The sequence below is a fragment of the Stigmatopora argus genome, chromosome 17 (genome assembly GCF_051989625.1).
Source record: "Stigmatopora argus isolate UIUO_Sarg chromosome 17, RoL_Sarg_1.0, whole genome shotgun sequence".
In the NCBI taxonomy this organism is placed as follows: Eukaryota; Metazoa; Chordata; class Actinopteri; order Syngnathiformes; family Syngnathidae; genus Stigmatopora; species Stigmatopora argus.
In genome coordinates this window covers 3,850,066-3,865,964 of record NC_135403.1, presented here as the reverse complement: position 1 = coordinate 3,865,964, position 15,899 = coordinate 3,850,066, and the positions used below count along the sequence as shown (strand labels likewise).

Genomic DNA, 15,899 nt, shown 5'->3' with positions numbered 1-15,899 from the left:
GAGACGTTTGGGGGCGTGGGGTTCGTTTTTTTTCCACGACAACGCACTCGGAAACGGAACAAACAAATTTAAATTATCTTGGATTAATATATACAGACACTCAAACATACGTTTAATGTAACTTTACACAAAACGGAATTCTAATTTTGTTGTAATCTTTTGTTACCTTCGTTTTCCGGGTTGGCGGTTTGCCACGCCTCCACCCTCACGTTCGCTATCGATGGACTGTTTGCTGTTGTATTGTCTTCAAAATATTCCCAAAATGATGCACACAAATGTCCTCACAATAGGATAACGCACGACCACTTGCCAATGAGAAATAGTCTTTAAAGAACGACCACCGTATTTTATTGAATATACAATTCAACTTGATTTGTATGGCGGCACGGCAAGGGTTAAGGCGTTGAATTTGCTTTGGTGCTGGGATGTCTGTGTGTGTGGGCATGGGTGTGCTTACCAATAAAGCCTGGCGCAAATTGAAGCATAGCGGTCACAATATTATTAAAACCCTCGACTTAACGAGCACCTGTTCGTTCATGTTAGAGGCTGAGGCGCAAGGCGGGAGGCACGCGACAGCATCGGAGCCAAAAATAACCGAGTTTTAAATTGATTTCTTCATATTGGCCATTATAAACACCACATAAGTTATATTTTCTTTATACACAAGCCCACAGAAGATCACAAAGAGTTGTTAATAATCCAATTTGTTGCGAAGTGGAAAATTGCCACCCACATTGAGGAACCGTGTGACTCAGTAATTGTTTAAAAAAAAGTAGGAGATAAAGCCTGTCATCTACAAATTCCAACCTTTACCGTATTTTCTCGCATGCAAACCGTATTTGTCGCTCAAAAAATGATTGAATCTAGGGTACGGCTTATATGCGCATAACATGACATGCACGAAACTGCAAGGAATCAAAGACAAAACGCCACAACGCAGGCCAATGCAGCCAATACGGTTTATTTATTTTAAAAAAGAGAAAATATAAACAGATAACGCTAAACAAAATTTATTACCAGTTCAAATGAAAAGAACTGGTCAGCGAGGAGGACAATGACGAGTTGGTCGAGGGGCATAAAAACAAACTCTCTAGAGTTGATGGAACACTCGGCAATACAGGAAGAATATAGCGAGAAGGCGGACGAGGAGGAAGCAGCGAGTATTCCAACAGCAAAAATCAAAGAAATGCTGGAGAAATTTCACGAACTTGTTGTCTTCGTGGTAAAAAAAAAACATCCCGAAAGTGTTCACGAGTCATGCGATCACCCACTTGGACGACGTTTGTCTGTTGCATTATAAAAACATAATTAAAAGTTGTCAAAGGCAATCGTCTTTGGATAGTTTTTTTTCCCCAAAACATCCGTCAACCAGCACAGCAGAAGGGCAAGTTAAATCCAAACAGGTAAGAACCAGTAGAGACTAATAAAATGGGTGAAAAATTACATTTCAAATAAATCATAAAACATTAATGTGTGTGAGCACAACATTTTTTACGCGTTAATATTAGGACATGCAAGTAATATTTGGAGAAAAAAATCATAAAATTATGCCATTACATTTTTTTGCCTCACTTGAACCGTTAGTTGTTCGGGGTCTGCAGACATGAAATTTTGGTGAGATTAGGTCAGTGTGAAAAAATTGATTTTGGAATTATTTTGGAGATTTATGTGATTCCTGCTGATAACACCTTGATGAGAATGAATATTGTTAACAGGCGACAGTTCAAAATTAAAAGATTTTCAGATGGTAGTGTCCCTTGAGATTTTTTCAAAGCAAAAAGTGCGCCACAGTTTAAAAAAGGTTGGGAAACACTGAACTACAGAAATGGAAATTGTCTCTTTTGTTGGGTTTAAAAAAAATATATAATATTGTTAAACAAATACTATTTCACAGGTCTCAAGAGAAAGATTACAACTGCTGTTCAGAGCCTGTTTTTTGAAATACTTTTTTCCTCTTTCATATTGACCCTAGTACTCTATGGTCAGGCCATTTATTTAGCAAAAAATGCAGTGTCATTAAACAACAATTGTATATATGTCTGCTTTCTTAATATCATCATAAAATATAGCCGTCCCAGGTTGCAACCACTGGTAAATATAAATGTATTCATTCAAAACAAAGACGCTCAAACATACAAACACACACCACTGGGTTCCCATCTGAAGTATAAATTGGCCTTAAAACCACATTATGGTTCTCTGGGGTACAGCACTAGGGCAGCATCATAAAGCAACAGACTGGTCTTTCTCAAGGGAGTTGAAGTAGATTGGGTCAGTTGGTCGGTCAGCCAATCAGGCAGACGCAATCACACACACATGCACACACACAGATTCCAAATTCTTATCCAGAAACGATCAGTCCATCAGCCAACACGACACAATGAGACAGGTGGCCAAAAGCAAAACACATCAGGCAATAATCCAACAGCCGACAAGATAACCTCAACAAAAGATAACAAAGCAAGTTTGGCAAGAGGCTAAAAAATTGGGGACCAGGACTGATACATGAAAGGTGAAAGGGGGAATGGGGGTAGGGGGACTACAGAACATATAATGACAATCAGGACAATGAAGCAGGGTTTGTTTTCAGGCATTGGGTAACCAAAGAACGCAGACTTCACAGCCTGGGGCAATTGTGTCTCTTTGACACACACTTGCATGAGAGAGAACAACCAGGGATCCATTAACACAAACCTCCCCAGGTGAATTCAAGGTAACTGTCCTGCATGGAAAAAAGGGAGGGATGGCACACTTGGATTGATTGCGTAAATGCATAAAATAAAACCTGCGAACCGTATATTTTTATATTACTTATTTATGTTATTACTGGGAAAACACACTTTGTGGAGTAGCACCACCAATTTCGTTATACGCAGCTGTGTATAATGAAAACTAAGGCTTTTTATTTGATCTGATTTGAAAAGTAAGTAAGGAACAGTGATCGATCATTTCAACACATTTGTTTCCAATGACCGGCAGAGACAGATAGAACTACTAAAAGGAGATTCAATTGAGGCAATTGGCAGTGGTTGAACTTATTCTCCAACCCCCCATAAAAAAAGAAAGGAAAAAGAAAATCAATGTCTTCAGCTAGAACCTATGTTCGCCTGGCTGTGCAAAAGTCAGTTCAAAACAAAGACGTCAACAGATGTCCGTAATGATCATAATTGATCAAGTGTTATTGTGTCAGACAAAAACATAGTATTCTCATAACATAGCTAGACAAAGAAACTGTGGTTAAGGTGTAAGGTGTGCTATTTTTAACTACACTATAATAAAGGTAGCGAAAATAACCAATGAGGGTTAAGACAATAGCAACCGAGATAAATAAGTTAATATTTTGGATAAGCTTTCTCATGTTTTGAAAAATAAACCATGGGAAAGAAAAGCATTTGAATAAGGCTCGTAACTCTTAAGCTAATAAACCGCATTATACTAACCTTTAGAGTCCCATTCAGTGACGACAGAAGAAAATGTCCTTAATTTTGCATTTTCACAGCGAACCAGGCAAGTCAAGATATTTGTTCCAGAAAAATTCAAAACAAAATATGTAAGTCAGTTAACGCTCTACTTTTCCAAGCTTTTCTCCTCCATGAAGCGAGGAATTCTTCGACTCCGAGTGATGAAGAAAGTTCACTGATTTACATCCAGCTGTGGACCGCACCAACTACGCGAACAAAGGGGTTGCGGAACCCGAATTTGATTGAGTAACGCCTATGTTAAAATATCCGAATGATCAGGCACTAGTTGGAAAATAATAATAAAAAATTTAACGCCAATAAATGCGTTGTATTCCACAGGGCTCACAGAAACGGGTAATATAAAACCGCATCTATTTGTAGTTGGTACTTTCGATGGTTGCTATGAAGCGCTTCAAGCCACACCCCCTGCAGTTTTTTTTGTGTCTTTCTTCTTTGATGTACAGTGCTTTAATTTACCATAAATTTACTATAGGGGCCCATTTGGGGGGGGGGGGGGGGGGGAACTGTAGACACACAAAAAGGATTTCGGAAATTGTAAAGCATACGTAGCAAATTCATTCAATTCAGTCAATCACTACTTTTAGGGGATTTCAGATGTCTATCATTTTAATATAAAGGCCCCATATCACGTGGAAGGGTACTTTACTGAATTCGATTAATGGGATTTTACGGCGTCTTTAAGCACTTTAACACTAGTTTCATTACTGTGGCAGTCAGCCTTTTTGTTGTTGTTTTTTTCCCAAGAAATTCAATCGTTTTGTCAAAAAATTAAAATTTTCATCTTCATAAGTGTTGTGTAGGAAATTGGAACAACACGGACACTGATTATTCCTTTATACATTATGATTGGACACATACAAGGAAGTAGCAGCGGGTAAGTATTTTATTCTGTTGTTTTAATCCAAATATTTTCCTCAAGATTGCATTAACCAAGTGATAAACGAAGTGTGGCCAACGAGTTGGGTTATTTTTGGGGGGCTAAACTGAAATAAAATACACTGTAAAATACACCGGAATAGCTGTTCTCGTGAATGGCATGGGAACCAAAACAACAAGGCTTTGTTACCTCAGCCAGCCTTGCCAAAACTGGACCATTTAAAAAAAATCAAATTTTTAATTTCAGCTGTCAAACTATTAGATTTTCCGTTGCCAAGTTTGTTTGTAAAGTCGATGATTGTAAATATAAGATATTTACCATTCAGTGGATATTATGTGAATACTAGAGCCTAAGGTGCAACCATGCAGGGACTCTCCTTTTTGTAGGACTCAGTGTTTTGTGTTATGGTGCTTCAGCCTCCGGTTTGAACACAATACAATCTTATGTTTTTGGGACCCACTTTCAATTTTGTATAAAACCAGCGGCTCACAGTTGTTGGGTCCTGTGTTCAAATCCAGGTCGGTCCACCTGTGTGGAGTTTGCATGTTCTCCACGGGCTTGCGTGGGTTTCCTTCATGTACTCTGGTTTCCTTTTCCAAAAAAATGCATGGTAGGCTGATTGGTCACTCTAAATTGCCCCCAGATATGAGTGTGAGCGTGAATTGTTGTCCATCTCCTCCTGCCCTGCGATCGGCTGCCAACCGATTCAGGGTGTTCCCTGCCTCGTGCCTGAAAGTCAGCTCGGATAGGCTCCAGCACCCCCACTTGAACCTTGTGAGGATAAAGTGGTTCAGAAAATGACTGAATGAATGAAGGATAAAACCAATAAGAACTTGTTGCCATACTCCTTTTCCATTGAGGCATACGCCGTCTGCTGGCTCACTCACTATTGTGACCTCATGATTATTTTTAAAGAAAGCTGACGGTTACATAAATGATTTTTTTCTCCAAAATTGTAATACTTATGGATGTGTATATGAGTCTTAATTGTCGATTTTTAATCCTTTTTGACAAGATTCTATCATTTACTAATTGTGTAAAAATCTGTGATATGGCGCTTTTAATCTGAATTTATATTACCTTTAGATGTACTGCAAGATGTATTCAGAACAAATCTAGTGTATAAAAACGATTTAAAACCTTTTTGGGGGCAATGTGGTACCAAAATCCTCTCATCTTCCTCCACTTATCTGAGGTCGGGTCATGGGGGCAGCAGCTTCAGCATGGAAGCCCAGACTTCCCTCTCTCCAGCCACTTCATCCACTCTTAAGGGAGGATCCCAAGGTGTTCCCGGGCCAGCCGAGAGACATTGTCTCCCCAGCGCGTCCCGGGTCGCCCTCATGGCCTCCTCCCAGTGGGACGTACACGGAACACCTCACCAGGGACAGGTCCATGGGGCACTCTAATCAGATGCCCGAGCCAATTCATCTGGCTCCTCTACTCCCACACCCTCCCGGATGGCCGAGCTTCTCACCTTATCTCTAAGGAAGAGTCCAGACACCCTGCGGAGGAAACTCATTTCAGCCGCTTGTATCCGGGATCTTGCTCTTTCGGTCATGACTCACAGCTCGTGACAATAGATGAGGTTGGAAACGTAGATCGGCCGGTAAATAGAGAGCTTTGCCTTTCAGCTTAGCCCCTTCTTAACCACGACCAACCGATGCAGAGTCCACATCACTACAGGCGCTGCACCGATCTGCCTGTCGATCCGCCGCGCCATGCTTTCCTGACTCATGAACAAGACCCCAAGATAGTATTTAAATTCCTCCACTTGAGGAAGGACCTCATCCCTGACCTGGAGAGGGCATGCCACGTTTTTTCCAACTGAGGACCATGGTCTCAGATTTGAAAGAGCTGATTCTCATTCCAAGCGCTTCACACTTAGTTGCGAATCGTTCCTGTGAGAGTTGGAGCTCACGGCCTGATGAAGCCAACAGAACCACATAATCTGTAAAAAAGCAGTACTGATGCCACCAAATCGGACCCCCTCTATTCCATGGCTGCGTCTAGATATTCTGTCTATAAAAGTTATGACCAGGATGGGTGACATAGGGCAGCCTTGGCGAAAACAAAATCCCCACTAGAAACGGATACAACTTTCTGCCACCTAAACACGAACTTTCTGGATGGGTGTGTTTGCGCTAATTCAACAAAATCATACAAAGCCATTCACTGCTGAGGTTTAAATTTTAGCACCATCATTCAGTAAGATTTTTAACAAAACACACTCCCTTTGTTCTTAGCCTTCTTCAAAATGCCCCCTGCCTTATGTGGACATTGCAAAACAATGTCAATATTTGTCTCAGGCCAGACAACTGGAAACAGACAGGCTTGTTAATATTTAAACCCAAAAGACACAGTCACAAGTTAACACAATTCAACAGAACTGCTTACTGACAATAGGCCTGGCAGTTACTTGAAAAGTACAACTTAACTACAATATGTCTAGTAGAAGTTAAAGGAAAAGTGAAAATGTAAGTTACAGATCTCTTACTTGAAACACACTGCATGCTCTGCAGATGCGGTAATATGTTAGTCATTGAAGCTGTTGTCGTTCCAAACCATTATGCTTTAAACAAAACCACAGGTTTGTAATGCTACGTACTGTAGCTATGAAGTATAAAGGGATATCGTTAGTTAACCACACAGTCACTTACTTGCATATGCTGCACATAGACCGTACAAGTTTACAAAAAATCATACATATTTAAATCATGCACACATGGACACATATGAAGGATAACCATATAGAATCTATATGCAGAGGAAAGGGGTTCAACTATATTATAGATGATTCCCTTTCCTCTACTCACAAAAAAAACAATGAATCGACGACACGTGCAAATTTGTATCCTAGCTCTTGGTATTAAAATCATTCAATGGTGGCCAATATAGCAAGATCTCTAAATACGCACACAGGCCAGTGAATGTTACATCTGTTTTGAGGTTTAGGGTTTGACTTAATATTTGGAACTCCAGGAATGCATGTTCCCACATGATTGAATGGGCAGCAGGCGGTTTACACTCTGAATGTATTGCCAACCAATCGCAGGGCACAAGGAGACAGACAACCATTCACACTCAATCACATTTATGGAGAATTTTGAGTGTTAAATCAGGATACCATGCATGTTTTGGGGATTTTGGAGAAAAAAACCCATGTACTAAATACCGGGAGAACATGCTAACTCTGAACTGTTCAACACTTGATCTCAGAACAGTGAGGCGGACGTGTTAACCACTCCTCATTATTTAACGCTAAAAAATTAATAGCTTCAAATGGAATTTGCGTTAATGCTCTTATTAAATATAGGATTCATCGAATCTCTTAGGGGAGAAAATGTTAGGATTGATAGATCTTACCCTGTGTGAGTGGTGTGGGCACTGTAACCTGCACTCCATCCAGACTGCAGAGGTGACCACAAGGGTCTAGGGTTACTACACCACCTGAAGAGTGAAGTCAATAAGCAAATGTATTATTACAGTATATTGGCCATTATGTTTTTGAATTTTCATGCATTTTGTAACAATGCATACTGAAAATAGAGGAAGTCACATTGTCACGTTTTGTTGGGGTTTTAAGTGGATGTGTGCATGTTTTTCCTTGCGTGTGCTGTCCGGGTGATTGTGTGCGTTTTCCCTCTTGTGTCGCTTGGGGGTCCTCTTCTCTTATTTGGCCAGGTGTGTGTGATTGGTAATCGGTTCTTGTGTGTGTATTCAAACCCCTGTGTCTGACATGTCTGGTGGGGGAGTATTAGTACCTAGTGTTTCATTTGGTCTCATTCACGTAAGTCATATTTTTGCCTCTTCTTCGGTGTGAGCTCCTCCCAGTTTAGTTGGATTAAATGTCCTAAGTTGTGCACCATCACTTCCCTCGTCTTTTTCCTGCCTCCTTCTCGTCTCCTGGGTTCTGTATCGCTACGCACCCGAGGCGAACCATGACAGAATACTCCCACCAAACCATGAACCCAGTAAGCAGAGGTTGAAGTTCTCTTTTTGATTTCTCACGGGCTGCGCCCTGGTGTCGGCTCTACGTGGACCCCTTCTCCCTGGACAATGAGTCGGCGAACTTCTACTGAGGTCCATGTTTGGCGATCTACCCTAGTCCTCCGTGTGGAGGTCTGTGGGGAGGCTAGGGTAGACGTTGCGTCCAGCCGATTGGCCCTCGCCATGATGCCGAGGAGGACCGCCGGACCACGTCACCCGCTCAATGGTGGCGGCATGCGCCGCGGCGGGGGAAAAGGAGCGGAGCGGATTCCAGTGATGGTTTTTGATTGTCAGGTGCCGGCAGTTGCCTTCAAGCGGCGAATTCCGGCAGCTGCCTTTGAGCGGCGAATCCTGGTGGCCGCCTGCGAGCGGCAAATCCCAGCGGTCAACTTTGAGCGGAAAATCCCGATGCCCGCCTTCGAGGGACGACGATTCCCGACGGCTGTTTTTAAGTACGAGACTTGGATGACTGCTTTCAAGGGCGGGTTTTGGACGACCACCTTCAAGCGTGGGACAACCACGGCAGCCTCTCGCAGGTACCCATTCTGGCTGACCGCTCACTAGTGCATGTCCCGACTAGCCGCTGACTAGTGGCCCTCCCGACTAGCCGCTCACTTGTGGCCATCATGACTAGCCGCTCATTAGTGCCCTTCCCGACTAGCATTTCACTAGTTCTCGTTTCGGCTAGCCGCCCATGTTTCCCTGTTCTGGCGCCCCACTCTTGTGCGCCCGGCCCGGTGCTCCGCTCTTATGTCCTCCAGGCTCCCCTTCCCTTATGTGGCCAGGTGTGTGTGATTGGTAATCGGCCCTTGCGTGTGTATTTAAATCCCTGTGTCGGACATGTCTAATGTGGGAGTATTACCTAGTGTTTTGTTTGGTCTCATTCACGTTAGTCATGTTTTTGTCTCTTCGTCGGTGTGCGTTCCTCCCAGTTTAGTTGCCATTTTGTCCCTGTGTTATTTTGTATGTTATTTCGTCATTAAAGGTTGTGTACCAGCACTTCCCTTGCCTTTTTCTTGCCTGCTTCTCGCCTCCTGGGTTCTGTCTCACTACGCACCCGAGGAGAATCATGACACACATTGGTGTTATTGGTTCTAGAGACAGCATAGATTTGATTTGACTAAATATTTCTAGAAAATGCTATTAACTCATTAGTTCAGTCATGTAAATTTTCTTGTTTTAACTTTTTAATGAAATATTTTAAAAACATACAAAAATCAGAAGTCACTAAGAGAATATACACTAGTAATGACCTTCATTAAAGATGAGGCAGTGTTCCGCTTCGATTCCAGGGCCCTGAATGGTGATATCCTGTGGCGTTGGGGCATCTTCCCGCCCTATGCGGGTTACACCTTTTGAGATACAGAATTCATCAGATTTGGGGCCTGGTGTGTGATTGCAACATTGTCTACTGTTACAGGGCTGGTTTTTGATATAGGCAATGTGGGCGCGTGGCATCAGGCGCAATCTATTTGGTATATACATGACACCATCCCACCCCCAAATTTTTGTACGTTGGGTGTGTGTGGGGTGTTGGGCAATGTTCCCTCTAATTTTTCGTTGGTCTGGGCAGAAAGACAACCTCCCTGAGCGCACTGAGTACCAGTGTGAGCGACATCATCGGTACTCGGATGATTCGCCTAAAGACGTTTCGCCGACGGACGTTTGACAGACGGGCAGGTCGCCGAATGGACGTTCCGCCGAACGGAGGTTTTGCTGAAGCGGGATTCGCGCGCTCACCCCGCCCCCGGATCGTGTGTGTACAAGTTTTTCAACTTTGGCCCGTGGGCCATATACGGCCTGTTAGGATTTTTAATCCGGCCCGCCGACGGCGTTGTCCAAATTATAGTAAAAATCAATGTTAGTCTACCATCAATGGCAGCGATGATGTCGCGATGGAGGCAAAAAAACGTCCATATACGTCCATTCGCCAAACGGCTCAAAATGCTCTCAAATTCGGTCAAATCCAGCTGAAAACAATGTTTAATGATTAAATACAAATACTAGTATTTGTATTTAATCATTAAACTAACAAATACTAGTATTTGTATTTAATCATTAAACGCTGTTTGAACGAACATTCATTCGGCGACCTGTCCGTCTGTCAAACGTCCATCGGCAAAACGTCTTTAGGCGAATCATCCGGTCACGACATCATCATTGCTCGCTATGGGCACACCAGTATCACACCTGCCACAAGCAGGTGCATGTCAATGTTCCCTTCAATTTTTCATGTAAAACACGAAAAACATAAGAGTGGACAGAGCTACTGCCACTGGCTGCCGCTTAAACGGCGCCATCATGGGGAAAAATTGTATTATTATTTTTTACTGCGCGCCATATGATTTCTGCTGCGCAGAGAAGACGAGAGTAGTGCGCAATTGCGCACGCATGCAGCTTAGAGGGAATATTGGTGTTGGGTTATCCGATCAGGGTGCATAATTAGCCAGGATTGCCTCGGCTCTGTTGTCTGCATATTCCTAGACATTAACAAGATTATATCAGAAAATTAATACAATATTTATTAAAGATACCTACTGTGCTTTCAAAACAATGTTATAGTCATAGAGCTTTTAATAGAAATTTGGTCATAAAGTCATTTTCAAGTTTCTTCCTTTAAATGTGAGAGGCACAGTTTTAGAGGAGTGAGGAGAATGGTGTTGAAGTATTTTAAAAGTCAGAACTCTATCTTTTGAAAAACAGTATATAAATACAACTGTTCTTGGCGATTCAGAAAAATGCAGATACAAACTGCAGAAGGCGCTAAGTAACCAAAACAAAAAGTATTGTACTTAGACATTATCCATTACCGTACAGTCTAATTATAGGATGCTATGACTCATTCCTGCCATCAGCTTTTTTGCAAGAACTTTTGACCCAAAGACCAATGCACAATTTTCCCCCACCACATCACATGCAGCATCTGTGAAGCCCAGTTATAAGCACCAAGCTGGATCAAAGAGAAGAATCAAACCACATGGAGTAAGTGACTATACCGCAAAAGAGTTCCTTGTCCCTTACCTTCTTTTAGTGGCAGCAAGGTAATGGCAACACTTAGTCTCCCACTGCCTAAACTAACCAGATGAGGTGTGGCGGTTTGGACCTTGAGGCTCTTCCCTGTGTCAACCAGGTCAAGTGGGGCGGACTGAAAACAATCACATTTGTATAATCTTGTTAATAATAAATTCACCATTTCATTCCCAACCACATAAAATGTGAATCACAGTGGACAATTAGAATTGAGCATAATTTACCACCCTTTATTTATTTGTTTGTGAGACCTTCTGTCTATTTGTTTGTTTGGGGAGAACACAGTGGACGGGACAATATTTCAGATTGGCTACATTGTGTCTTGTAGACTTTACAACAGGAGTGGCAAACATGTGTCTTTGGCCAAAATGAATGCGGCTCTTTGCTTCTAATCATATTTTGCATATACTGTTGCTCTTTGCTTTGTTTCATGTTTCTCTTATTTTTATTCTCTCTTAAAACACACTCAAATTTATCAGGGTTTAATAAAAATAATTAATAAATTATATTTAAAAATATGCGTGTTTTTTTTTATGAGGGCATCGGCCTCACAGCTCAGGGGTCCTGGGTTCAAATCCAGGTCGGTCCACCTGTGTGGAGTTTGCATGTTCTCCATGGGCCTGCGTGGGGTTTCTCCGGGTGGTCTGGTTTCAAATCCAGGTCGGTCCACCTGTGTGGAGTTTGCATGTTCTCCATGGGCCTGCGTGGGGTTTCTCCGGGTGGTCTGGTTTCGTCCCATATTCCAAAATCATGCATGGTAGGCTGATTGGACACTCTAAATTGCCCCTAGGTATGAATGCGAGTGTGAATGGTTCGCCGTCTCCTTGTGCCCTGCGATCGGCTTACCCGGAGGAAACCCACGAAGGCTCAGGGAGAACATGCAAACTCCACACAGATGGACGTGATCTGGATTTAACCCTAGAGCTGTGAGGCTGGCGCGCTAACCACTCGGGCCACCGGGCCGCCAGGGCATGAAGTAATGGCGTTAATAACTCCGAAGAACTTAAAGTGCATGCATCTAGTAGTAATATGCGTTACCTTGTGTTCAACTGGAGGCATCTGATCTGACTCTGGTTGTGACATCATATCGGAGTCCTGAAACAGAAATGAAGAAAAGGCCAATTGAGGTGAGACCACACACTTTTTGTTCAAAAAGACGCAACATAGGGGCAGAGTATTAAAGTAGCAGGCATTATAACACACAACAAAGGATTCACCTATCACCACAGATGATATCAACTCTAAAATCGCAAAAATCTGTCAGTCTTTCTATTCATCTTTCTTGTTTGTCTGGCATAATGGATATTATGACTTGTGGAGTCGTCAAGATTGCGGGAGGGTGCATGTTGGCCAGAGGAAGAACATTCACACATTCATTTTCTGAACCGCTTCATCCTCACAAGGGTCGCAGAGGTTGCTGGAGCTTATCCCAGCTGACTTTCGGCACGAGGCGGGGGAGACCCTGAATCGGTCGCCAGCCGATAGCAGGGCACGAGGAGACAGACAACTATTCACCCTCACAGTCATGCCGGAGGACAATTTAGATTGTCCAACCAGCCTACCATGCATGTCTTTGGAATGTGGGGGGAAACCCACGCAGGCCTGGGGAGAACATGCAAACTCCACACAGGTGGACTGACCTGGATTTGAACCCAGGACCCCAGAATTATGACGCCGACACACTAGATTTATTTATAGATAGATATTGCCTGATTTTGGTGCTGGCAGCGTGGGATCGATTTCACCTCAGTGGCAGTGTGACTGCGAGTGTGAATGGTTGTCTGTTTGTGTTTGCCCTACGACTGACTGGCAACTGCTCTAGGGAGCAGTTCACCTTTTGCATAAAAATGAATATATCTAAACATGTATGTAACATATTTTCTCGCTCAAAAAATGATGACTGAATCAAGGGTACGGCTTATATGCGCACAAATTAGACTTGACATGCACGAAACTGCAAGGTGACAGACGAAACGCCATAACGCAAGACAATGCAGCCGATACGGTCATTTATTAAATAAAGAGAAAGGATTACCAGATAAAAAACTAAAGAAAATTTATTTTGACGTCTATGAATGAAATTCAAGAAAAAAATAAACCGTATCTTGCATTAAACGTAAAAAAACTCACTTGTGCCTTCAATTGCTCGCTCAGGGCGCCACCATCTTACCTAGGCATAACAAACTAGTCTGCTGCGAACACACTTCCTGGTTGTACCGCTCACGTGACTTTCTTTTTTAATTTGTCTACGTGGAGCCAACACCCTTTCGGAATGTGCAATCCAGCATTCAATCCTTTCAATTCATACATAATCTCAGAAATTCCACTTGTGATGATTATTAATAAGATTTTCCCGTCAAAGTAACACATTTGTACTCCCTATTAAAACCATGAATATGGAGGTGAAAATTGTGAATCGGGGCGTCTTAAAGGAGGAAAATTGTAAAATTCTACGGTTTTAAGGCAATTTTAAGTGTAAGGTTTATTCGCAGAGGCAGCTATTATGCGAGAATACGGTATATATGATTCAGGCATATAATGCAGATATAGCTACAGTATACACAAATTGCAGCTCGTAAACAGCTGTGCTTTGCATGCTCAGCTGGCACATGAGAGAAACGTTCTGACTAAAAGTGTTCCAAGGGGAACATACCACTTAAGGGCAAAACAAACGCACATAAATATACACAAATGCACACACATACACAGTGGGCTGTTTGTCAAGCTGCTAGAAATGTTCCATAAATACAGAACTCTCCCAACTTGATGGTCAGGGAGTGTCATGACTATGGTTTGCCCTTAGGTGTGTCTCTATTTCTCGGAAATATTTCCTGTTATGTAAAAATGTTTGTATTCCGACATATTGTGAGAATTTACTGAAATGTGCTCCATGCACAGGAAAACACTCTCATGGATCATCACCAAGGCCAGATGAATACAGACTGCTTCCTTCCTTCCTTGGTGGAAGTCTAGGCAATGCACATCCTGCGGGATCAGATGTTTAGAGGGCACTTTTTTATCCCTTATTACCCCACACATATCATAAATGAGAAGGACATACGTTTGTCATAACATAAATTGCCTCTATAGCAGGGGTCGGTTATTTCTCGAGAGCCATTCTCAGAATTGAAAAGTAAAAATACTTGAAAATGTATGATTTTTTTGTCATTTCACCACTTTTAAAGTACAAAAAGTCTCTGAATTCTTTTGACAACATTATTATGCTGTTGCTAATTGGATTAAATTGGATTGGAACTTTATTTCATCCCGTATTTGGGAAATTTCCTTAGTTACAGTAGCAGGACAGTAGCAAGCACAGACCAACCCACGTGACGGGTGGGGTCGAGTCGCAAAACAAGAAAGCAAAAAGCACAAAGTAAAAGGCAAAATGTATGGGCAGCATTAATAAATATAAAAATGCAGCAACACCACAAAACAATCAAGCGCGGACGGAGCTACGGCTACCGGCTGCCGTTCACAATCATAAAACAGTATCAATGATATCATGCATTCAGAAGAGTAATAAAAAACAAAATTATGATTAAAGTGGTGGCAGAGGTAATGTCAATGCCACAGTTACACAGACTCAGCTCTCTCACCAGTGATTTCCATATTTTACCTCACAGGTTAGTGGAAAGCAATGTTCCCTCTAAGCTGCGTGCGTGCGCAAATGCGCACTACTCTCGTCTTCTCTGCGCACAGCAAATCATATGGAGCGCACAAAATAAAATCCAATTTTTTTTGTGAGGACGACGCGCGAACCACTCATCCGTCGGGCCGCCCATTCATAGCTATTAATGATTACATTTTATCATTACTAAATCATTTATGTGTAGTAGACATGCACCTGCTTATGGCAGGTGTGATACTGGTGTGTGCCCATAGCGAGCAATGATGATGTTGCTCACACCGGTACTCAGTGTCCTCAGAGAGGTTGTCTTTCTGCCCAGACAAACAAAAAATTAGAGGGAACATTGGTAGAGAGCCATATGCATATGGAAAGAGGCACATATGGCTCATGAGCTATAGATTCCCTACCCCTGATCTATAAAATAGTGCTTACATAGTAGATATATTATTTACTTAAATAGGAAAAGTTACTTAATTTTAATTATCATTGTTTTTAAATCCTATTTTTTCATCCTCATTGCGTTCTCATTTTTTAAACTATGCAGTGCCTAAGGAGACCTTTAATATGCTACATGGTTTGCTAACAATGTTTAAAAGTATTACTCCTTTCCTTCTCTACATTTCTCCAATAGTTTCACCAGCCTGGCTGATCCCATGCCAAGAATATCAAAGTCTCCTCCTGACCACTTCCCTGAATTATCGCCAACTTCCTCTCTAAGGTTGTTTCCTTTGCTGCTTTAACACCCATATTACCTTTTCTACTACACAAACCCATTTACTCCTAGAGTCCACATGCAGAACATAAACATCCATAGCTTAAGACACAATTCTGTTTCTTTTGTTGAAATGGAGATGCTTTCTAAACCACTTTTTTATCAGTGTAAACAAAGCAC

The 15,899-nt window shown here is 42.1% G+C and overlaps 1 protein-coding gene across 4 annotated transcripts in view; it reads right to left on the bottom strand.

The window, feature by feature from the left end:
* Positions 1-15,899, bottom strand: part of phldb2b (pleckstrin homology-like domain, family B, member 2b) — a 50,117-nt gene that overhangs the window by 29,846 nt on the left and 4,372 nt on the right. For 3 of the 4 annotated variants that reach the window (XM_077624299.1, XM_077624300.1, XM_077624303.1), the window contains exons 2-5: positions 12,415-12,471; positions 11,368-11,491; positions 9,600-9,698; positions 7,723-7,806 (exon numbers count right to left, since the gene is read on the bottom strand). In XM_077624299.1, coding sequence (XP_077480425.1) covers positions 7,723-7,806; positions 9,600-9,698; positions 11,368-11,491; positions 12,415-12,471 — 364 coding nt within the window. Of the gene's footprint in view, positions 1-3,440; positions 3,642-7,722; positions 7,807-9,599; positions 9,699-11,367; positions 11,492-12,414; positions 12,472-15,899 lie in introns of those variants that run through there. The other variant, XM_077624301.1, reaches the window with a different exon arrangement.